Below are 26045 nucleotides of genomic sequence, written 5' to 3' on the forward strand. Positions count from 1 at the left end.
TTTGTTCATACAAGATTCACTTTTGAACTATTGTCATGCAGCAAATGTTGGACTATGAGACATTCACCAAGATGGGGCCTCATGGTAGCATGGTGGTTAGCATCAATGCTTCACAGCTCCAGGGTCCCAGGTTCGATTCCCGGCTGGGTCACTGTCTGTGTGGAGTCTGCACGTCCTCCCCGTGTGTGCGTGGGTTTCCTCCGGGTGCTCCGGTTTCCTCCCACAGTCCAAAGATGTGCGGGTTAGGTGGATTGGCCATGCTAAATTGCCCGTAGTGTAAGGTTAATGGGGGGATTGTTGGGTTACGGGTATACGGGTTACGTGGGTTTAAGTAGGGTGATCATGGCTCGGCACAACATCGAGGGCCGAAGGGCCTGTTCTGTGCTGTACTGTTCTATGTTCTATGTTCTATGTTCTATGTGTGATCACCACTTTCAATAAGTCAGAAAATAAAACGTACAGTAAAATTAAGTTACACTGATTCTTGATATTTACAATGCAGTAATTTATGATATGCATTAATAGTTGAAAGTAAACGATAAGAATTCCATGTAGGCTGAGCACATAATTTCAAATGCAATGTTTGGAAGCACATAAAAAAATAACAACACAGAAACATGCCCACATCCATGTTAGCAGTCACCCTCCATGCATGTAAGTACTTCTAATGTTAACCTATTACATTTCCATATTTTGTCAATTCTTTTTCCTTCAAACACCTATTCAACTTAATTTTAAATGTTGACCTTGTTTCTGTCTCAACCAAGAACCCTGGAAACTAATTCCAAAGTCTCATAACCAAAGAATTCCTCCTGTTCTCTGTTCAAAGTCTCTTGCGTTTAATCTTGTGTATATGGCCCCACATTCTTAGCCCCAAAACTGCTGCAAATGGTCTTCTACTTTTCCCCCGTACATTCATAATCCCAAATATTTCTGTTATGACACCACAGATCTGCATCGCTGTAATGGCTTGGTAAACAAATATCCCTTGTGGCCCAGCACCAAGCTAAATAGACCTTCAAAGACTGTGCAGACTTAATTAACCTTAGTGGGAAGTGGTGGGGGCCGGGGAGGGGAGTGGGATTCCAGAATTGGCTTCAGTTTAGGGTCACGCCCAAGAGTCTTAAAAAGGGATGGATCACTGCTTGGGGCTAGTAAATGCAAACCAGTCTTACAGAAGAAGAGTAAGTAGCATGATTTTTGCAGTGACAGATGACACCAGCATCCAGAAACAATCTGGCACAGTTAGAGAAATGTAAAATTTAATATTGGATTCAGATTTAAATAAAAATTCAACCAGCTGCTGATGGCCTGCCTCACAAAGCTTTCGGGTGGTGGGGGTGGGGATATGGAGTTAGTATTCTGTCCCAGTGAATGTAAAGCAATACTAGAGAAAGAACACAGAATTCACATAGTGGAATCTTCAGGGAGTGCTTTATAACCATTCTGTAAGTTACTGCATGGAGGAGCTGTACTAATCAAAAATATTCAAATAAGATTCACTTTCTGACTATTTTCAAGCAGAGTTATGTTGTGAAATCAATGTTCATGATGTTGTTCTTGGCATCTATAAGCATTCTCTGGAAGCCTGGGGAGAACCATTGCCCATTAGGCTTTGGGTTTAGTGTTAGGTCTGATATCATGACACCTGAAAACGCAAGTATGTAATTTTCCTTTATCCAGTACATGGATGTACTTTTCATCAATGTTAGCTTTTTGAGATAGCTTCCAAGATATAGAAAGTGAAGGACATTTTCAAGCATTTCATCATCAATTTTTGGATTTCATAACATTTGCTGTGAGTTGGTAAAGGGCGTTGGTCTTCCTGGTGTTCAGGGGAGGCCCATGTTCCCATAGTTGATGCATTCACCGAAGTTTATCTATTGTAGTTCTTCTTTAGAGCATAGCACTAACTTGTGGATATTGTGGTTCAATTAGACAAATTGTTGCTGTCTTGGTTTTGACCTTCAGCCAATTGAGGTTAAGAGTTTACCATTAATGCAACATGTTATTACCATATTTAGGGGCAGCTTGTCAGTAACAAGCTACAGCGATGCTGCAAGAAATATTGAGACTAGTGTTGGCGCAATGACACACTGCTTTTTGATGTCTGTTTTGACAAGGAAGGGATCTGTAATAGAGCTATTGCACTGTACAGTTAGTTGTACTTTGTCATATTGGAGCCGGATGTTTGTGAAATTAGCTTTTTTGCATCTAGATCACTGTAGCTCCTTCCAATCGGCTGTTCAGTTCACTGAGTCGGGTACTTTATGAGATCCAAGAAAGCCAAATACAAAAACAATGTACTGCTCTCTGCACATTTCCTAAAGCTGGCATGATTTCTGGATGGACCCACTCTGTAATTGGCACGAGGCGATTACTAAGTATCTAGAACTTTGCTAACAGTTGAGAGCAATGCTATGCCCCTGCAATTATGACAGTCCTTTCTTGAAGGTTGTGATCATCATGGTGTCTCTAAGGTTAAATGGAATTTCTTAATGTTGTCAGAGTTTCACTAACAGGGAATGCATCTGAGGGATCAATATGCTCCTCTGTGTTTCATTACTTCGACAGCGATATTGTCAGGACCAGAAGATTAGATGTTTTTCAACTGGTTGCCATCCATTGCCACCTCGTTGAACATTGGATAATTGTCTTGCTCATTTCTAATTGTACATTATGGGAGATTCCCGAGAAGGTACAGGTCCATCGTGGAGTTAATATTACATAGTTTTCAAAGTGCTCTTTCCAGTGGTTGCTAATACTGTCTGTACCTTGGGTAATTTTTCCATTGTTGAATCTTACCATTGTTAGACCCTATATTGATGGTTGATAGATCTCTTGAAGCAGGCACGTGTGTCATGCATGTCAATGAGAAGTTGAATCTTCTCAGCCTTCTCTGTCCCCAAAATGGCGCGTCTCTGAACTTTAACTTTGATCGTCTGATAGGCAATCGATGCAGTCCTTACAAGGATCTTTTGAATGAAATTACAGCACAAAAGAACAAAGATCAGCATTCCCCAAGACACAATTTTGTGAATTGTAGAAGCCACAATAATCTCACATCAGCCAAAATGGGCAGGACATGTATAATCAGACTGTCCAACTCAAGACTGCCGGTTTCCACCGAGAGACATGACATTATCACAGGGATCCTGTTCACATGGTGACCAAAGGAAACACTTCAGAGACATCTCAAAGCATCCATGGAGATCTGCTTTATGAACATCAACACATAGGAAGCTGATGCCTGATCTTTCCAAAGTGGCGATAAATTGACCATTGTTGGAGGGTGCCGATCCAGATGACTGGAGTTTATTTCATCACGTTTCGACTTGTGCCTTCCAGATGGTGGAAAGACTTTGAGCAATCAAGTGGTAAGCCACTTGTTGCAGAATATCCAGCATCTGACCTGCTTTTGTAGCCATGGCATTTATGTGAATGATCCAGGTGAGTTTCGAATCAATGTTGACCATCCCGAAGGTTGTTGATGGGAAGTTCAGTGATGGTAATAATATTGGGTGTCAAGGCAAGTTGGTTAGATTCTTGCTTGTTGAAGGTAGTCATTGCTTGGCACTTGTCTCTTAATTCAGTTATATGGCTGTCATTGGTAACCTCCTCCCTAAATCTATTATCCTTTATTGAAAACATTTTGTTTAATCTTCCTCTGCCGAACTTTCATTGATTTTATTTATGAACTCTGCTATTGGAATCCTTAACAGTCAACATGGATCTATTGATGGAAACACAAAATGGCAGATGGACTTTAATCTGACATCAATAATGTCCCTCAACCTGCTAATTAAATGTTGTGCTAGGTAGCACAGGAAGTCAGTCTTCTTTGGAGCAGAAACTGGAGATGAGATAGATAATGCAAAGACCTTAGAAATCAACTTTTCTTTGAACAAAATAGGATTATCTTCATGAAAGATAGCCCCCAGCTCGAGAGTGGCATTTGAGCTCCAGTATATATTAGGTGAAGAAAAATGCTTTGCAATAAATCATTGTATCAAATGTTCAATTAGTTTTGCACACCAAATGTTGATGGGCGTTTCATGAATTCAAGTGAATGACAACATTTGGACTTTGGTTTCCGGAGAATGACTTATTTTCTGAACTGAAGGCTGCATCGGATGGCTTCTCACATAAGGTAGTTGAGGCCTTTGTGGAGTGACTTGAACGTCGTCGTCTGCCTGAGTTGCAGCAAATGGCCACGATTCTCTTACTTACGAGGTATGTAAACTCACAGATGTTTATAAGAACGCACAAGGCTGCAGTAACAACCATAAAAATAGTGAAGATTGTTTTCTCAGTTGGTCTAGCAATGAAGCAATCCACGGTGTTGGGGCAAGGGTCCAGCTGGCACTTAACAAGGCGAGGTAATTCAAAGTTATCATAGATACTGTAAAGTATGTATAGGAAGCCGCTATCAATCGCTGCTTTACATATAAGACTGATAACATAAGTCCACCAAAGTCCACCTATTTTCTTCCCTGTGTCTCTGTAAAGATTATGACAGGTCTCCCCATGTTTCTTCTTATTTTTCCTCTCCCGATCTTCTCTGTAGGCTACATGCATGACCACGAGCAGGGACGGAGTGGAGACAAATATGAGCTGCAGAGCCCACAGTCGGATGTGGGAGACGGGGAAATAGAAGTCGAAGCAGACATTTTCACAACCAGGTTGCTTGACGTTGCATTCAAAGTCTTTTTGGTCATCACCCCAAACTCGTTCTGCTGCCACCACATATACCATGACTCGGAAGAGAAAGAGGACGGACAGCCAAATGCGGCCGAATCCCGTGGAATATTTATTAACCCCACTGAGTATGCCTTGAAGGAAAGCCCAATTCATTATGTCTGAAGGTCTTTACAAATACCTGAAAGGGAGCAAAACACAATCAAATATTAGTGGAGACAAACCAACTTTAAAACCATTGCAAATAGAAAGGTTTAAAAACAAGTTATTTTTTTTAAAATGTCATACTTCAAAATGATTGCATTCTTTATGGTCTAATTTATTTGTTGCTTCTGCAAGAGAGGGTTAAGTAATATGAATGAAGGGCAATCAATTATATGGGACCAGGGTAGCACAGTTGTTAGCACTGTTGCTTCACAGTGCCAGGGACCTTGGTTTGATTCCTGGCTTGGGTCACTGTCTGTGCGGAGTCTGCACGTTCTCCCTGTGTCGGCATGGGTTCCCTCTGGTTTCTTCCCACAAGTCACGAAAGACGTGCTTATTTGGTGTATTGGACATACTGAATTCTCCCTCAGTGCACCCAAACAGGCGTCTTAGTGTGGCGACTAGGGGCTTTTCACAGTAACTTCATTGCAGTGTTAATGTAAGCCTACTTGTAACACTAATAAAGATTATTATTATTATACGGGTTGGATCAACAACTTTCTTGGGAAAGCTTGACAATACTGGTTGGATTTTAAAAAGCTTTTCCTTCTTAAGGCTCTTTCTCTTCTTTGGAATGAATGCACGTGAAACGATTCCTGGTTTTTGTAGGTCCCCTCATGCTTCCAACGGTTTATAGTATCCAGATTCAGCCATGCAGTTCGCATCAAGGGCAGAGGCTACCAACTTCTGACATTGACTGGAGCATGGATCCAATCAAAGTCAATTCTTGTTGCAATTTGTAATCATGTGAAGGGGTCCATTTTAACTTCCGAGAGACTGGCTGTAGTGGACTGGCCATCTCTTAAATATTCCAGTTTATTTCTATTAAATCAAAAAGAAATCTACCTCAAGCACTCAATGATGTATTACCTTTTTTACATGCAGCTTAAAGCCAGTGCTAACAGACTGAGATCACAGCTAAACATAGAAGAGTAGCAGCATATATTCACAGACTTAAAAGAGTAGGCTTAATAGAGAAGCAATGTCTAAAAGAGATTGAAAATCCACAGCAAGGCAGCTACTGCACTGTAGTGTTTGGGAGTATGTGAGATTTAAAATCTCAGCATGGGCAGCACGGCAGCATTGTGGACAGCACAATTGCTTCACAGCTCCAGGGTCCCAGGTTCGATTCCGGCTTGGGTCACTGTCTGTGCGGAGTCTGCACATCCTCCCCGTGTGTGCGTGTGTTTCCTCCGGGTGCTCCCGTTTCCTCCCACAGTCCAAAGATGTGCAGGTTAGGTGGATTGGCCATGATAAATTGCCCTTAGTGTCCAAAATTGCCCTTAGTGTTGGGTGGGGTTAATGGGTTATGGGGATAGAATGGAGGTGTTGACCTTGGGTAGGGTGCTCTTTCCAAGAGCCGGTGCAGACTCGATGGGCCGAATGGCCTCCTTCTGCACTGTAAATTCTATGATCTAAAATGTTTTCTGCGACAGGTATTGCACTGTTGGTTGCTGTATTGGTCATAATAGCTCTGAATTATTTTATTGGTGGCTCATTTCAGTTGCTTCATTGGGATTAGTCAGAAATGTGCCAAAGTGCCTACTCCACCAATACTTTAGATGTGACGAATAAGCAGAACAAAGTTTTTATAGGCTCAATCTTTCCACAGATAAGTGAAGAAACAACTAAGTGGAGTAGACCACTTTACGTTGTTAAAGTTAACTGCTGGCAAAAGATTAAGAACCAATTAAGTCCTTTGAAGGATGAGTTTGGTGAACAGATTATTGGAAATTGCAGATATGTACATAGGTTTTCAACAAGTGCAAACCGTAGGTAAACATTATTTGAAAGTCATCAATACTTAAATTGTTATGTGGAAATGCAAAAGATTAGGCATTATTCCACCAGGCAGGTTTACCCAAGTGGAGTGGCTTCTGTTAAGTGGACATATTATGAGAAATTGCTGGTGTGTTATCAATAATTTCCTCTCCATGAGGATTAACAAACAGCAAATCATTGGGCTATACTCTCCTGATATTTCCCGGGATGGATGTCCTGGGAGCGCTGGGGCGGAATTCTCCGACCCACTGCAGGGTTGGGGAATCGCCCGGGGCTGGTGTAAATACCATCCCCGCCCTGGCCGGAATTCTCCGTCACCCGGGAATCGGCGGGAGCGGGAATCACACCCCGACGATCGGCGTGTTCCCCCGCAGCGATTCTCTGGCCCACGATGGGCCGAAGTCCCGCCGCTGACAGGCCTCTCCCGCCGGCGGGAATTGGAGCACCTCTGGTGCTGGTGGGAATGGTGGCACGAGCGGGCCCCCGGGGTCCTGAGGGGGGGGGGGGGGGCCGTGGGGCGATTGGACCCCGGGAGGTTCCCCCACGGTGGCCTGGCCCGCGATCAGGGCCCACCGATCGGCGGGCGGGCCAGTGCTGTGGGGGCACTCTTTTTCTTCCGTCGCCGCCACGGTTTCCACCATGGCGGAGGCGGAAGAGACCCCCCCTACCGCTCATGCGCCGGTGGTGACGTCAGCGGCTGCTGACGCACCAGCGCATGCGCGAACCGGCGAAGGCCTTTCGGCCAGCCCCAACGCCGAGCGGTGGCCGTCAAAAGCCGTTGGCGCCGCTTTTGGCGCCAGTTGGCGTGGCGCCAACCACTCCGGTATGGGCCTAGCCCCTAAAGGTGCGGAGAATTCTGCACCTTTGGGGAGGCCCGACGCCGGAGTAGTTGGCGCCACTCCGCCCCTCCGGGTAGGGGGGAATCCCGGCCCTGTTCTCCGTTGGGAATATTTTGACTGCAAAACTCGGCCTAAATGTCAACAAGGATTGTCAGGAACTAAAAGAGGAAGTTAGTAGTGTTGTGGATTGTGTTTGTAGGAACTCCACCAATGGCTGCATGGGTAGATTTTGACTGCACATTAGTGTGAAATGAGGGATTGGTTGACTGTGTGGAATTTGCACGTTCTCCCCGTGTCTGTTTGGGTTTCATCCGAGTGCTCCAGTTTCCTCCCACAGTTTAAAGATGTGCAGGTTAGATGGTTTGGTAATGCTAAATTGCCCTCAAATTTCCAAAAATGTGCAGGTTAGGTTACCAGCATTGAGCGGGGTAGTGGGCCTAGGTAGAGTGCTCTTTCGGAGGGTTGGTCCAGACTTGATGGGCCGAATGACCTCCTTCTCCTTTATAGAGATTCTATGGATTGTATGGGATGGCAACTCAGTCAACCAGGCTCCTTCTCTCCTGATTTTTAGTTCCATTGACTTCAGAGCCCCAGATCTACCTCAGTGAGTGAGACATGACTCTCATTGAACATATCCTGTAACCTTAGAGTCGGAATAAATGCCCAAGGGTGTTGTGTAGGATGCCATCGAAAGAAGTTGAAGCTCATTCGAATAGTCGTTCTGCATTTAGATCATATAGGCTGCTCGTTAATCAGCTGCAATTCTTTGAAGGGTAACTACATTTTCAAGAAGGGCGATCCCTTGGATTTTCAGAAATGATTGACTAAAGTTCTACATGTGATAATTTAAAAGAAGCTTATGCCTCTTGGAATTGCTGGTCGATTAGCTAGCTTAAAAATTGACTTAACCACAGAAAGCATGAACCTGCTGCGCAATGGAAATAGTTCTGGCTGGGAGAATTGAGCAGTGGAATTGCATTGGAGTGTGTTTAATAAGAAATAAAAGCAATTGGAAAAAATAGTTGAATATTACGTTAGGAGGAAATGTAACAATCAGAATGTCTGGCAGTTTGATTCTGGTGTGTCCTTGATTTCAAGGCAAATATTAACTTTTGAAGCCAATGGTATGCAGCTGCCCACAGTGTGAGTAAGGTCTGTGAATAAGATCCATGGCATTGCCAGCCTGGCTGTGCATTATTCATAAACTTTATCTCAATCCATTTTAGGAACTGTTGTTGCAACTCGACAAGGCATTGGTGAGACCACACTAGGGGTATTGTGCACAATTCTGTTTCCCTTATTTGAGGAAAGATGCAGCAGCATTGGAAGCAGTTCAGAGAAGGTTCACTAGGTTGATTCCAAAGATGAGGGGCGGGATTCCATGACACCCCCCCCCCCCCCCCCCGGGCCGGGTCAGAGAATCGCTGGGGAGCGGCGTGAATCCCGCCCCCAGCGGCTGCCAAATCCTCCGGCGCCGGGGATTTGGCGGGGGCCGGAATCGCGCCGGTCGGCGGCCGCTGGCAGCGGCACCCCCCAGCGATTCTCTGGTCCGCGATGGGCCAAGTGGCCACCCATTTACGGCCGGTCCCGCTGGCGTAAATTACATGGCTCCGTGGGTGGCCTCCAGAGTCCTCGGGGGAGGGGGGGATCAGGCCCCGGGAGGTGCCCCCACGGTGGCCTGGCCCGCGATTGGAGCCCACCGATCCGTGGGGGCACTCTATTCCCGCCCATGGACTACCTGAGAGCTGGAAAGAGGGATGAAGCTGGATTATGCTTTGTCGGTTGGCACAGCCATAATGGGCCAAATATAATCTCCCTTTATAAATTCCTGAATGCAGCTACGCTGTTCACCTCAACCATATATGTTTTAGCATGTCCCACTTCGTAAACTCTCTTTTGGCTAAAGATTGTTCTCCTGATTACTTACTGAATTTAATTTTGTATTCCTTTATGTGGTGTGGGCATCACTGGCGAGGGCAACATTTATTACCCATCCCAAATTGCCCTCAAGAAGGTGGTGAGGTGCTTTCTTGAACTACTGCAGTTCCTGTGGTGTAGGTACACCCATAGTGCTGTTAGGGAGGGTGTTCCAGGATTTTGACAAGTGACAGTGAAGGAATGGTGGTATGTTTCCAAGTCAGGGTGGGTGGATGGCTTGGACGGGGACGTCTAAGCGGTGGTGTTACCATGTATCTGCTGCCCTTGTCCTTCAAGATGGTAGTGATCATGGGTTTGGAAGGTATTGCCTGAGGGGCCTTGGTGAGTTCCGGAAGTGCATCTTATAGATGGCACACATGGCTGCCAATGTGAATCAGTGGTGGAGGGAGGCATTGTACATACCAGGGAGGTACCCCGAAGTTACGCTGGATCACCCCTCCCCTTATCCCTTCACACCCCCTCCTTCCCCCACCTCTTCCCGCAAGTTCCCACATTAGGAATTGCCCAGAAAGTTCAAACCTTAGGCAATTAGCCTGCACCAGGAACCATTCGATACTTTGACTGAAGTCAGTCATCGAATGGTTCAAACTATCTTAAAGGAATAGTTACTCAGGAAAAGTTGCAACAAATAAAAACACTTCCGACTCCTATAATGTTATAATACTGACATGCCCAATCCTCCATTGGACCTCCCAATGCTCCCCCTCCGACTACCGTGTCGTCCCCTCATGGGGCACACTCACTTTCCTCCTAACCCCTGATTATCCTCTTCCCCCAACTTTTCTATCAAACCTCCCAGCTCTCTCCTACCCCTCAACATCCCCCCACCTCCCAGACTACCCTCCCTACCCCTGACTACCTTCCTGACCCCCATGGGATCCCCTGATTACCCCCAACCCTCCAATTATTTTATTTATTTTTAGGATAAATATAGAGTATTCCATTTTTTTTGCAATTAAGGGGCAATTTACGATGGCCAATCCATATACCCACGCCACGCAGTCACGGGGAGATTGTGCAAAGTCCACATAGACAGTAACCCGGGGCCAGGATCGAACACAGGTTCTTAACGCCGTGGGGCAGCAGTGCTAACCACTATACCACCATGCCGCCCCCCCCCCCCCCAACCCTCCAATCAGCCTCCACCTGGCTACACACCCCAACTCCCTAACGACTCCTGACACTCAACTGAGCTCAACCCCTTGACTTTAACCACCAGGCTCCTGACTATAGCTCCCACGTCCACCCCACCAAATGCCTCCCAACCCCACGATTAATCCCTGCCCATTACCCTAACTCCTCACTGACTATCCAACCCACTTAATCGACCTGCCGGTCTCCATACTCGTACGGTCCCAACCCTATTCTCAACCGCCACCCCCCCCCCCCCCCCCCCTCCACCCACTTACCTTACATTCCCCGTGATCTGGCGGGGCAGGCAACTCTGGCGCGAAGGAGTAACGTGAACCACTCCGGCATCGGGCTGCCCCGAAGCCCCGCACCTTCAGGGGTTAGGGAGGCGACGGAGTGGTTTGCGCCGCGCCAGCCGGCGCAGAAGGGCTTGGCGCCATGCCATCCGGCGCCGAAGTGCCTCCGCCAGCCGGTGTGGGTTGGCGCATGAGCGGGAGCGCCAGCATCTGCTGGCATCATCCCAGCGCATGCGCAGGGGGGGTTCTTCGCCGCACCGGCTTTGGCGGAGGTTGACAGCAGTCGGTGCGGAGGGAAAGAGTGCACCCATAGCACAGGCCTGTCCATGGATTGGCGGGCCCCGATTGTGGGCCAGGCCACCGTGGGGGCAGCCCCCGGGGCCAAATCCCCCCGCGTCCCCCCCGAGGACTCTGCAGGCTGCCCGTGGAGCCAGGTCCCGCCGGTAAGGACCTGTTGTCGGCAGGAACTGCCGAAAACGGGCGGCCACTCGGCCCATCGCAGGCCGGAGAATCGCTGAGGGGGAGGGGCTCCTGCTGCCAGCAGCCACCGACCGGCGCGCCGTGATTCCCGCACACGCCAAAACCCCAGCACCAGAAAATTCGGCAGCCGGCGGGCGTGGGATCCACGCCACCCCCCGGTGATTCTCCGACCCGGCGGGGGGCTCGGTGAATCCCACTCCATAGTCCTGAAGTACATATCCTAGAGTTTTTTAAATGTGGTAAGAGTTTCTGCCTCTACCACCCTCTCAGCCAGTGAGTTCCAAGCCCCTACTACCAACTCAATAAAAATCATTTATCCTCAAGTTCTCTAACCTTTATGCCATCTATGTTAAATCTTTGCCCCCTGGTTATTGATCCATCTGCCAAGGGAAATGGGTATTTTCCATCCATTCTATATAGGTCTCAGATAATTTTATGCACCTCAAATAAACCTCCTCTCAGCTTCCTCTGTACCCAAGAAAACACCCCTTGTCTATCCAACCTTTCCCCATTGTTAAAATTCTCCATTTCTGGCAACCTCTTTGTAAATGATGACGGGCGGGATTTTCTGGTCTCCCAGCCGCGTGTTTCCCAGCAGCAGGGGGTAGCGCATCATTCGCTGGTGGCTCAGGAGTCTCTGGTCCCGCCGGTGTCAATGGGCAATCCCATTGAAGTCACTCCACACTGCTGTGAAACCTGCGGGATGTGGTGCACTGCTGGCAGGACTAGAGAATCAATCCCCCTGCTAGCGAGCCGCTGGAGAATTCCGGCCCATAACTACTGTACCCGAGTTGTGACCTAAATAATGTTTTATACATTTCTAGCATAACATCTCTGCTCTTAGATTCTATGCCTTGGATAATAAAGGGAACTTTATTATGTCTTCTTTTTCTAAAAGTGTGTTTATTGAGGTTTTACATTTTGACAAACAATGTAACCAAACCTCAAGACTGATACAGCACAGCAAGTAAAAGAAAGGCTCAGCATACATGAATACAGAGGGGGACAGCAGAACAGTAGTACAACTAGCTTGATACAATTATTAGACATAACTTGATGCCTCTACAACCCAGCCAGAGAACCAGCGAGAAACAGGATAAAGCCATGAAAGCATGGTAAAATGGTGAACATCTTTCCACACAGCGACTGCTCGCAATTACCACGAGAGTTCAGGAGATGTTTTTCGTGCCATGTTCGGCCGTGCACCGATATACATCTCCCTCAACTCTAGTGGCGCCAGAGGCACCAACAATCTTCTCTGATGCCAGACCCATCTGCACCCATGCAGGACCGATCATGGATTCTTTATACCCACCCTTTAAACAAACAAAAATACACAAGAACCCCAGGTCTAAAATATATATCACATAATGGCAACATAAGCCAAGTCTCAGGCCCAGTACAGAACCAACATCATTCCATACCTTTGTACAGAGAGGACCAGCAGCAACATGTTTGGATTATGCTCAATACTGTCAACACATTCCAAGAAAAACAAAAAGGAAGGAGAATTAGAACTACCAGGAATGGATCATAGGAGAACAAAGGGTCCAGTCCCCAGCATAAGTCCGTATTTCCCTGGCGCACATATGTCACCCATTAATGAAGAGACCAAGCTTCTCATTCAAACAAGAACATGTCCTGATCATTAGGAGGGACAACAGGATATAAACTAAAGTACAGGGCATGGCACAACCCAGGCCCACGTGCACAGAAGAAGCAAAATCCAGCCTCTCAGGATTTCCCAGTAAGTGCCTTCAAGGTGGGATATTCCAAGCTCCAGGGGGACAAGAGGATACCATCCAGGTATCGGACATGGCCTAGCCCAGCACAATCTGACACACAGGAAACAATATTGCTAGGACTTCCAGCATAGCACAACCTATAACCCAGCCGATCCTGTACCTCACCAACCACACCCAGGGAAATGCACCGCCCATATTTACACTAAAACAAATTACACAAGCCCCCAGCTTGGGAGACCCCATCACCAATGAGAAGAATCATCATCCGATAACTGGCACCTTGAAATGCACCACTAATGTAAGGGGAACCTCCTATAGACCACTTGACCGGACCAGGATTTATAGCTGCACACTGCTAACCCAGATAAAGAGAAGGAACAAATCCCTGAGGGAAGAACGCCCGAACCTACCTCAGAATATTAGCCACTGCCCCGCACTGCACGCCATCACAAGAAGGATATTAAGGGAAATGACAGCACTGCCTCACCCGAGACACAAACACTGCTTCCACGTGGAAAACCCAACCACAATGAGGAGGACACTCAGGAATCCATGATTAAGACCACATGGAGGAGAGCTCCTTACTCCCCCATCAAATCTACCCCCATGAGGGAAAGGCTCCAAGATTGTAGAGTCATGACAAACAGTCTCTCTTCAACAAATCAATCAAGGGTTGACCAAATCCACCTTCCGCCACCACTCAATTCCTCCTATTCTAATAGCTCTAATGAAAAAAAGACTCAAAAAGAAAAACACTCCAACCTCACAGAAGAGTCAGAAGGAACCCAATCCTCCCCAGGATACATAATCTTCCGGGGCCACCGAAGGAGACAAGCAGAGATTCTTAAATGCAAACAAAGAAAAAACAACACAAACACCTGACACGGTAGGCTCTAACTGGGTGAGCTATCCTCAATCTCAGTGAGGATTTAACTAACCGTATGACCCAGCTCCACACCAACCAACCATTCATCATCCTGCCATGGCTCCATTCATCTTCATTATAAACGAGGTAAAGGATGTCCGAAAAGCACTCCCTTCTCATAACCGCAAGGATTACAGCACATAATAAAAAGGAGAACATTTCACATAATTAACTCAATATGGCTCTTGTTGTACAGGATAACAGGTTATTCTTGCCATCGTACTCACACTTTGCCCATCCTTGCATAAGAAAAGACAACAGATAACCGACAACATAATGCAAAGGGAGTAACACCCAGGATGGAGGACAATAACACCATCTATGTTGCTCAAAAAGGCCAAAGCCATGACAACATCATCAAGCGCTCCTCAGGGTCTCTTGAGGTTACCAGCGAACAAAGGATCTTCACTTCCACTGTGTCGCTTCTCTGGTGCCCACAGCCTAGGTCCCGGCTGATTGGGGACGACTCGGCATTGGTCAACATCAAGCCTTCTCGCCAGCCATCGAGAAAGTATCATATAGTGCCAGTGAAAGTATAGTGAAAGTATAGTAGACAGCTGGTTCATGATGCAGAGTGAGGTCAAACGCACGGGTTCAATTTCTGCACCGGCTGAGATTATTAATGAAGGCCCTTCCTTCCCAACTTTCCCCCCCCCCCCCCCCCCCCCCCCACCTGAGGTGTAGTGATCCTCAGGTTAAACCATTACCAGTCAACTCTTCACCCTGAAAGGGGAAAGCAGACTATGGTCATCTGGGACTCTGACGAATCAGCCTTTATATAGGACCAGTGGTCGGGTTGTCCAACCAAACCCAGGCTTCGTGGACCGGATACACTGCGCTCCACTAAGCCTGATATACCCAGGGCGGGATTCTCCGACCCCCCACCCGGTCGGAGAATCCACGGGGGGGGGGGGGGCAGCACAAATCTATTCCACGGCAGCCGGGGGCCGTTGGCAGTGATCTCCCTGGCGATTCTCCGGGCCCCGATGGGCCGAGCAGCCGTCCATTTTTGGCCAGTCCCACCAGCATGGGTTATGCATGGTTCCACATGGCAGGACCTGGCAGGTAAGTCGGCAGGGGCGGTCCTCGAGGGGCTGCTGGGGGGATCCAATCCCGGGGGGGCCCCCACGGTGGCCTGGCCCAGGATCGTGGTCCACCGATCCGCGGGCGAGCATGTTCCGTGGGGGTACTTCTTCTTTCTGCGCCGGCCCCTGTCAGGCTCCGCCATGGCCGGTGCGGAGAAGAAAACCCCCTGCTCATGCAGCAAGATACGCCGGCAGGTCTGCGCATGCGCGGAACCACATAGGCGGTTCCAAGCATGTGTGAGATCACGCCGGCCCTTCGGCGCATGCACAAACTCGCGCAGTCCCTTTGGCGCCGGCTGGAGTGGCTCCAACCCCTCCGCTGTCCACCTAGCCCTCGAGACAGGCAAGAATTCTTCACCTCGAGAACCCATTGACGCCGGAGTCGATGGCGCTGGTTTTCAAGCCGGCATGCGGATTTAGTCCCCAGAATGGAGAATCCCGCCTCCAGCCTCCAGATTAAGATTACAAAAGCATGGCAGCTCAATCGGGAATCGCCTCCCACTTTGCAGCAGGGACCAGGCTCACGGACACTCTTTGCCCGGCCCCTACCTCCTGAACCCGTCAGGATAGACGACATACCATGTGACAGAATCTTGACGAGCTGAAGGCAGGGAAAGTGCTCTATCGATTACGTGGATTCTCTCCTGCATCTTTACCATCCTTCAGGATACCTCACATGTCTTCAAAGTGAGCTTCAAAGACCTGCACGACGAAGCCAAGATCCTCATCGAGAACAACATTCTCAATGGCAGCCATCATCCCGATACACACAGCACTGCCGGGGCAACGGCCCACTCATCAGCAACAATGCAAAGCAGCCAACTCCAACCGCCACGGTCAAGTGACGATTCTCTATGATTTAACTTGGCTCCACATCGATTCAGGATCATCCAGGGACATATTTGACTTTTCTGGAGGTATATGTTTTGCACTATGAAATGTGCACTAGGATAAAATAAAGGATTAAAAGATGAGCAAAGCCAGAGCTCAAGAAAATGTAGCCATTCCCACGCTCACGTCATGTAACCCCCCTTTTACATGCCTTCTGAACCAACTTATCTACCTGTCCCACTACCTTTAGGAATCTGCAGTCATATACTCCAAGTTTCCTCTCCAATTCTCAGTGTCCTTTCACTTAATGTGTATTCTCTTGCCAATTATGCCCTCCCAAATGCATTACTTCTCTAAATTGCTACAATCCACATTTTTGAATGACCTGCAGTTGAAGAAATTGCCAACCAGATTCCACATTTTGTAGCTTTTACCGTAACAAAAACCATGCACATTAAACATAAATTAACTGGCAAATGATGTCAAGAAAAGGTAAATTCTCTTCAAATAGTCGATGCAACAAAGATGCATCTTGCAGAACCACAAGCAATTTCCTTCAGACATTACATAGCTACACAGTTCCACAATGTGCTGGTCTTTAAACGTGCAGGGTAAGTTAGGGATCCTATCTAAATACAGCTTTGACCTCCAAGTTTCATAGGTATGCTCATCATCAGCAAATACACTTCTATAAACCGCTCACCCTTAGGTTAAGACATTCCTTATGATATCGCTTTCGAGAGTTCCTTTTCAACCAATCAATCAACAATATCCCGGTTCATAGTTTGGTCTCATCTGGGAAAACACCCAGGGTTCTTTAGTATTTCTGACCTATTCACATAGAGTTTCAGATTTTAGACCTTTCGTGGCCAGCTCACACATTTGTGAGACCTTGAAGGCAAACAGAAAAACTGTCCTCCTGATACAGATTTCTTTATTTTCTTTATTTCCCTTGGAATAATTCAATGTGTTCCTCTGGACAACACCTTCTGGCTCTTCATGCTGGCGGGATCTTCCACGTGACGTGGGATGGAATCAATGGGAAATTCCATTGATAGCGACGGGACAAGAAGATCCCGCTGCTGGCCAATGGCAAGCCGCCTCCCGCTGCCATGAAACACACTGCGGGAAGGCCAGAGAATCTCGTCTTCTCTCTGTTTGTGTCTGTATCTGGGCCTTCACCCTTCAACTTCTCTGCTTGTACTCCACTTTGTGCCTTCAGCTCTCCTTTAAGTTCAGCCACAGATGACAGCTGCATTTTAACTTCCTTCCGTTAGTACAGCTTCAAGATCCACCAGGTCACATGGACCAGTGTTGCTTGTTATCCAAGAAAGGTACAATTTAGCCCTTCACAACTGATGTAAACTCTTAAAAGTAATTTTCAAACATTCTTAAAAACTATTTCAGATCTGCAGATATTTCAAAGAAACGACAATTTTTTCTAACTGTTACTGCTTCTGTGTCAAATATCATCAAAGATTGAATTTCAATTGTCTTTCTTCTGCTCACCTACCCAGTTCATTGGCATCTTCCAGCGGTCTATGACAGGATTTTCCCACTAGCCTCTGCGTGATTTTTGGTGGCGGAGGTGGCCCATCAGCCGTTGTCAGCTGGATTTCCCGTTGGCAGCTCCCCTTTCCACCCGGGAAACCTGTGCGCCGGCATGGAACCAGAATTTCCCGCTGGCATGAACAGCCAGTTAATCATGCCCTATATCTATCTTTCTATCAACCACACGGCTAGTTTTGGATCATCTACAAATTTCTTAATCATGACACGTACATTGAAATCTTAATCATTGATACATACCAGGAAAAGCAAGACACGTAACATGAGCCCTGCAAACCTCCTTGAAAGAGCCTTCCAGTCTCAAAAACACCCATTGACAATTCTACTTTGCTTCCTGCCATTGAGCTAATTTCAAATGTAACTCGCTGCTTATCCTTGGATCTCATGGGCTTTTGTTTTTCTGAGCAGTTTGCCACGTGGGGCCTTGTCAAAAGCCTTTCTAAAATCGACCACCTAAAATGCATTATCATCCTGAAATATTGCCAAAATATTTAAGTTAGTCAGGCACAATTTACCCCTAATAAATCCGTGTGGACTGTCCTTTATTAATCCATGCCTTTCTAAATGGTGATTAATACTCAAAGCCTTTTCCAATAATTTTCGTAGCTCTGAGGTTAAGCTGACTTTTCTGTAATTTATCAGTCTACTCCTTTCTCCATTTTTAAGCATTGGTGCAACACTGGTAGAACTGCAGTCTTCCCAGGACCCCAGATGACAACCTGGGGTACATTTCATCTGGGCATGGATATTTAACAACTTCCACTGAAGCTAGACCCAAAAATAATTCCTTTCTTACTATGAATATCCAAACCAATAGTTCACACTCCTCACACAGAGAACAATGTTTGCACAATTTCCCTCTTTTGTGAAGACAGATGCAAATGATTCGCCAAGAACATGTCCGCATCTTCCATCTCCACTGACAGGTGACCTTTTTGCTCTCTTCATAATTATCCTTTTGCATTTTAGGTATTTCTGACAAATGGCTTTTCCTTGATTTTGCTTACCAATATTTGTTCAAATCCGTCTTTTGTTTTCCCAATTTGCTTTTTAATTTCACTCTGACACTTTCTACACTACTTTTGGCTTCCATGCAGTATTAAGCTCACCATATCTGCTGTCAGCTTCTCTTTCTTTGTCTTATCAAATTCTATGTGCTCCCTAACATCAATTGGAGTCCCACCCTTTTCTTTACAGGGACATATTTGTTCTGAACATCTCAGAAATTGCCTACATATTTGCTCTTTGATCTTTCTCGGGGTGGGGGGGGGGGGGGGGGGGGGGTTCTACAGTATACTCCCAGCAGCGTGATTGCTCTTTCTTCTCCTTTTGTTTCAACTCATGTGGTCACTTTTGATAAGATTTATGCCATTTCACCTCTCCTCATTGTTGCGATTGCCTCTCAGCCCACATCTCTCCCATCTGAAAACCATGTAACCAGCAATGTTGAGCTGCCATTTTTGCTCTCATTTCAACCGTGTTTCAGTAATAGCTATGATATGCTATTTCCAAGTGTCTACCAGTTAATTTGCCTTATTCATCGACTCCAAGCATCAATGTTTAAAGATAAAGTTGTCATAGTCCCAGATGACCATAGGCTGCTCTCCACTTTGAGGGGGAGAGCTGACTGGTGGGGATTTAACTTGAGGATCACCACACCTCCGGCGAAGGGCAAGGTTGAGAAGGTGGACCTTCATGAATAACCTTGGCCAGGGCACAGCCTGGCTGGTTAGCTCAGATGGTTAGAGCATGGTGCTTATGATGCCAAGGTCATGTGTTCAATCCCTGTACTGGCCAATGACACAAACCTGTCATGAAATCAACTGATCAAAGTGTACCCTGTCAGGCACTGACAAAACCTTTGTTGTCTATTTCTTAGCCTTTGTTTCCTCTAATTTCCACACTAATTTTTCACCTATCATTTCCAGCCTTTCTTTCCTCCCTCCTGACTCTGTGCTCACCAATCCCCTCACCAAGCTAGCTTAAATGTTTCCAATGCCATTCAAACACCTCCCCTTGCATATTCAAGGTACTGGTCCTAACAATGCAAATGCAATTTGTCTGCCTGTACAGAAGCCCTCCTTCCTACACTTTCTCTCCAGCCTCATATTCCTCTGCTGTATCCCCAAATGATATACTCACTCACACATGACCACTGGGAGATTTCCAAAAATTGTTACCCTTGAGGTCCTTCTCACTAATTTGTTTCCTAGTTCTCTAAAATATGCCTCCTCCTTTCGACCTCAGTCATTGGTACCAATATGGACTGCAGCCTCTGGCTGTTCATTCCTCTGCCCTCAGAATGTTGTGCGGCTGCTCAGTGACATCCTTGACCCTGTCACCATGAAGGCAGCAAAACATTCTGTAGTCATGTCTGTGACTGGCTGCAGGCACACCTATCAGTTCTCCTGACTATTGAATTCACCATCACTATTGATTTTCTGAGCTTTGCAAAGTCTGTTTTTTCCCAAACTTGCATCTCTCTTTTTCTCCACCATTTAAGTTATACCTTTATTGCTAATTCTTTTTCTCAGAATAGATTCTCTTATTGTGAACCGAATGGGGGAGGGGGGGGGGTCTGAACTAGAAGCTGGGTAAAAAGAAGGACCAGAAATTTGGTACAGTGGTACAGTTCCGGGCGCAGTATTGACATGATAGGTTATTGTGCAGAAAAATCCCTCAAGAGCAAAGCTAGTTATGACAATTGGTATCAGAATAGGCATCAGCGCAAAACCCTTATACAACTTAATCTGTAACTTAAATGACAGGATTCCGAATTTGCCCACAAAATGATTTGGATCGACAATAACTAATTCTTATAGCTTTATGAAGGAGAGTGAGATAGGTGCAGACACGATGGGCTGAATGGACCCTTCCTGTACCGTACCTTTTCTATGGTTCTTTGGTACTGCAATTCTGTCCTCAAATGCAAAAATGCCAAACACATTCACTTCATAATGGAGATAATGATTTAAAGTGTCTGGCTCTTACCATTCCATTCACATTTCACAGGCATCATTTACAGCATCTAGCATGCACAAGTCTTTGTTGCCTTCATGTTCAATCTTTCAAATGCATTGGAAAAGTTTGTTTGGAAAGAATGAGTAAGTGTATAATCTGCTCCTGTGGCATGCAGTGCTCTACTGCAGTCCTGCAATCCAAACTACTCTAATTCTTTGAGTTTACATGTTGAGTTCTGAACTTAAAAAATCAATCATGTACCCTGATTTAAACAAATAAGTAAGGTTTTCGGAGGTGGTGACATTTTCTTTTGATTAAAAACAATTAACCACAAGCTGTTTCTGCTATTCAGCAAAAAGCTCAAAGTTCCAAGTTGGGCTGTGATTTTGTTTTCCCCCTGTGAAGGCTCATGTTTCAACATTCACAATGAGTTTCCCTGTTGAATTAGTTTGAAACATTTTAAAATGTCTTTTGACACATGAGTGCAAAAAAAACATACCTGCAGAAGTAAGGCCAGCCGTTGTTTTCCAACAATTTTCAGCACTACCTTGAAAGCCTTTCAGACTCCGATCTCATCTGTCTGTGCAATACCTCTCTCTGAGAAAGGGTTGGCTTTTCTGTGCTGTCCTGACACGGAGCTCTGGGTGGGGCAAGCTTTGGGTATGACAGCACAGCTGTGTGGTTAAAAAAAAGTTGGAACTTGAAAACAGAAGGGCTGAAACTGAGGAAAAAATCCTTTCCTTAAAATATGACATGAGTATTTTTTTCAAAGGCTGCTCCTAGCCTGCCATGTAACGTTAACGGTTGCCCAATTTCCTGGCTGGCACTCTGAGGTTAGGCTGGAAAGGGTGCATGATAATTTAAAGAGACCAAGGACCATAATACCTATTTGACCAGATGGCAGGTATCAGACTAGGACTTTGCAAGACACTGGCTTTCATCAGGTAGAAAGCTCAAGGCATGGACAAGGTTCTGTAGGATTCAAAGCAAGGAATTATAATGAGGCGTTCAGTCCTCCAGGGTGGACAGGTTTTAGTTCGGGCGGCAGGTTAAAAGATCTGAAACTATCCCCATGTCGGGAAGCCAGCAGGGTCCCACCAAATTCTGCATGAAACCCGAGCACGTTTTGTAGCATATGGGGGAAATTCCGTGGGACAAGAGAGTCTGAGATTTAAATACTTCCTCAGTGGCAACGAGGTGCAGTTTTAACCCAGGATTTTCCCTTTAATTCTGAGCACACAGGTTTCATTCGAATTAGGAGCAAGAGTGAGGCCACTCAGCCCCTCGAATCTGCTTTGCCATTCAATAAGATCATGGCTCATCTGATCGCAACCTCAACCCCACATTCCCATCTATCCCCGGTAATCTTCCACCCCCTTTCCGGGGGCGATGGCAGAGGGGGTTTCCTCGGCTTCTGGGAATTTGACAGGTAAAGAAAAGTCAGGGGACAGTGAAGGATTTTAGGGGTGGAACAATCTACAGGCAAGAAAGGCTTTAAATATATTTTTAAAAATATGTTTATTAAAAAATTTTCATATTAATTAGAACAATCCAAAACAACAAACAGAAATACACATTAGAAGAGAGAAACAGAAAAGCAAAAACTCACATAACATCTGATTAACGTTAACACAAAAACGTAACTAAACTCCCGAACAGCTGATGGTGACTAGCTCCTTAAACAAGGAACTGAATGGTTGCTATCTTAGGTAGAACCCCTCTACCGACATGCTGATGGTGAACTTGACCTTCTCCAAATGCAGAAATGATGAGGTTACCCAACCAGGCAGAGGCACGAGGCGGAGGAGGAGACCTCCACCCAAGCAAAATTTGCGCCTGGACTATCAACGAGGCAAATGCGAGGACATCTGCTTCATCCCAGACTGAAACGCCGGCGAATCCAACACCCCAAATATGGCCACCAGTGGTAATGGATCCAAATCTATGTGGCGTATCTCCTACACGGTGTTTCAGAAAGAAGCCCAGAAACTTATCACCCTGGTACAGGACCAGAATATATGTGTATGGTTAGCCAGCCCACGAGAGCAATGCTCACACTTATCCTCAACCCCAGAGAAAAAATTGCTCTTATCTTTGGTTAGGTGCGTCCTATACAAAACCTTCAATTCAATCAGACTCAGAGCACATGAAGACGTGGAGTTGACTCCGTGGGAGTTGGGCCTTCAACCCCTCCAGCAGCCGCACAATTCATATATTATGCCTCCTGGATCTGTTCTCTAGGTCAAAAGAACAAAGACCAAAGAAACATACAGCACAAGAACAGGCCCTTCGGCCCTCCAAGCCTGCGCCGACCATGCTGCCCGTCTAAACTAAAATCTTCCACATTTTCGGGGTCCGTATCCCTGTATTCCCACCCTATCCATGTATTTGTCAAGATGCCCCTTAAATGTCACTATCGTCCCTGCTTCCACCACCTCCTCCAGCAGTGAATTCCAGGCACCCACTACCCTCTGTGTAAAAGAATTGCCTCGTACATCGCCTCTAAACCTTACCCCTCGCACCTTAAACCTATGCCCCCTCATAATTGACCCCTCTACACTGGGGAAAAGTCTCTGACTACCCACTCTGTCTATGCCCCTCATAATGTTGTAGACCTCTGTCAGGTCGCCCCTCAACCTCCGTTGTTCCAATGAGAACAAGCCAAATTTTTTCAACCTCTCCCCGTAGCTAATGCCCTACATACCAGGCAACATCCTGGCAAATCTCTTCTGTACCCTCTCCAAAGCCTCCACATCCTTCTGACAGTGGGACGATCAGAATTGAACACTGTACTCAAGTGTGGCCGAACTAACGTTCTAAACAGCTGCAACATGACTTGCCAATTTTTATACTCAATGCCCCGGCCAATGAAGGCAAGCATGCCGTATGCCTTCTTGACTACCTTCTCCACCTGTGTTGCCCCTTTTAGTGACCTGTGGACTTGCACACCGAGATCTCTCTGACTGTCAATACTCTTGAGGGTTCTACTATTCACTGCATATTTCCTACCTGTATTAGATCTTCCAAAATGCATTACCTCATATTTGTCCGGATTAAACTCCATCTGCCATCTCTCCGCCCAAGTCTCCAAACGATCTAAATCCTGCTGTATCCTCTGACAGTCCTCATCACTATCCGCAATTCCACCAACCTTTGTGTCACCCGCAAATTTACTAATCAGACCAGTTACATTTATCTCCAAATCATTTATATATACTACGAACAGTAAAGGTCCCAGCACTGATCCTGTGGAACATCACTAATCACAGCCCTCCAATCAGAAAAGCACCCTTCCATTGCTACTCTCTGCCTTCTATGACATGGCCAGTTCTGTATCCAACTTGCCAGCTCACCTCTGATCCCGTGTGACTTCACCTTTTGTACCAGTCTGCCATGAGGGACCTTGTCAAACGCCTTACTGAAGTCCAAATAGACAATATCAATTGCCCTACCTGCATCAATCACCTTTGTGACCTCCTCGAAAAACTCTATCAAGTTAGTGAGACACAACCTCCCCTTCGCAAAACTGTGCTTCCTCTCACTAATATGTCCGCTTGCCTGCAAATGGAAGCAGATCTCGGCTCAAAGAATTCTCTCCAGTAATTTCCCTACCACTGACATCAGGCTCACTGGCCTGTAGTTCCCTGGATTATCCTTACTACCCTCTGAAACAAAGGAACAGTCCTCCAGGTCATCACCTGAAGATAGTGAGGATTCAAAGATTTCTGTCAAGGCCTCAGCAATTTCCCCTCTTTCCTCCTTCAGTATTCTGGGATAGAACCCATCAGGCCCTGGGGACTTATCCACCTTAATATTTTTCAAGACACCCAAAACCTCCTCTTCTTGCATCTCAATGTGACCCAGGCTATCTACACACCCTTCTCCAGACTCAACATCCACAAATTGCTTCTCTTTGGTGAATACTGATGCAAAGTATTCATTTAGTCACTCTCCCATTTCCTCTGGCTCCACACATAGATTCCCTTCCCTATCCTTCAGTGGTCCAACCCTTTCCCTGGCTAACCTCTTGCTTTTTATGTACGTGTAAAAAGCCTTGGGATTTTCCTTAACCCTATTTGCCAATGACTTTTTGTGACCCCTTTTAGCCCTCCTGACTCCTTGCTTAGGTTCCTTCCTACTCTCCTTATATTCCACACATGCTTTATCTGTTCCCAGCCTTCTAGCCCTGACAAATGCCTCCTTTTTCTGTTTGAAGAGGCCTACGATATCTCTCGTTATTCAATCTTTATCCTTCTTCCACACAAGAACATGCCCTTCCTAAATTCCTTTCAACTGACATTTCAAAGCCTCCCACATGTCAGATGTTGATTTACCCTCAAACATCCAGTCATTTATCCTGGCCTTCAACGATTTATTTGCTTCGACCACTGAAGACAGCTCTAATTCCAGTGAGGCAATCCTATCATTGTGGCGCCCTGGGCTTCCACTGTTTCATTGGTTTTCCCAGAGCCACTTGGACTCTTCATTGGTTTCCTGAGGTCCTCCAAAACAATTCGTTGGTGCTTTTCAAATTCCTTCACCAAGGTACTAGAAAGCACCTCGGCTGCCAATGGAGAGGCCGGAGTGCCACTTGTTCTGCCGATGAACTCTGAAAGTTCTCAGACTCCATCGACGAAACTCTGCTCTCAGCCTTCTTTTCCCTAACATTTTTGGGCATTTTAGTCATACAAGATCCTTATGACATTAACTATGTGGGCTTTCAAGAGTGAACAGTCTGTGGTACAAAGTAGAGGGGCAAATGGTATAATACTCCTGTGGGAACCACCTCATGCATGCCTTCCCCCTACATTATGACACCAGAAGTTTTGAAAGGCTTTAAATATTAAATATAACAGCTGCTTCCTTGCCTAAACGAAAGGCTTTTGCTGACAGGACTTATTCTAAGAGTGCACCTTCTCTGCTTTGGAGGTGACTCCCAATACTTCAAATGTCATTTCTGCCACCTTGGTGTCAATTTCCTTTGATGTGCATTTCTTAGCTCCCAGCCATCAAAGCAGGATGGATGCTACTATATAACCCTACCTTGAACCTTTCCGGTCAAATAATAGGAACTGCACCAGCACAAGCAAGAGCGACATTCTCCTGAACCAACTTGTTACTCTGCAGGGATGATAACAGATCTCCAGCTCACAGGAGCTGATACACCAAACATAGGGTATACAGGGAACAGGATGAGCATCCTGGACATGACAACACCAGAGCTTCAGGGGGCACAGACTTTCTTTACAGATTGTAACTGACATCTGCAACCTCCTGGGAAATAATCTCTTTCCAATGGCCCATATGGGCATGAATTGCTTATGGTGAGTCAAGGATACCACTGCACTTAATTTGTCACCTCTGGGTATTGCCAATGATCCAGTGGTGACAGTCGTGGGATCTAACAATCTGCTCCCCACAAGTGCATCTCCTAGGGTGACAGATGTAAGTAATCTTTATTTTTAAGTACGTAATCTTTATTGTCACAAGTAGGTTTACATTAACACTGCAATGAAGTTACTGTGAAAGCCCCTCGTCGCCACATTCCAGCGCCTGTTCGG

The 26045-nt window shown here is 46.2% G+C and overlaps 1 protein-coding gene across 1 annotated transcript; it reads right to left on the minus strand.

Annotated features, from left to right (window-relative positions):
- Window positions 1-423: 423 nt before the first annotated feature.
- On the minus strand, window positions 424-21090 carry LOC119968206 (gap junction beta-4 protein-like). The gene is made up of 2 exons (XM_038801177.1): window positions 20984-21090; window positions 424-4879 (listed from the first exon to the last, which is right to left on the minus strand). The coding sequence occupies exon 2, from the start codon at window positions 4852-4854 to the stop codon at window positions 4054-4056; it is 801 nt and encodes a 266-aa protein (XP_038657105.1). The 5' UTR covers window positions 4855-4879; window positions 20984-21090; the 3' UTR covers window positions 424-4053.
- Between the last annotated feature and the right edge of the window lie 4955 nt (window positions 21091-26045).

Source organism: Scyliorhinus canicula, chromosome 1 (genome assembly GCF_902713615.1).
Source record: "Scyliorhinus canicula chromosome 1, sScyCan1.1, whole genome shotgun sequence".
NCBI classification, from domain to species: Eukaryota; Metazoa; Chordata; class Chondrichthyes; order Carcharhiniformes; family Scyliorhinidae; genus Scyliorhinus; species Scyliorhinus canicula.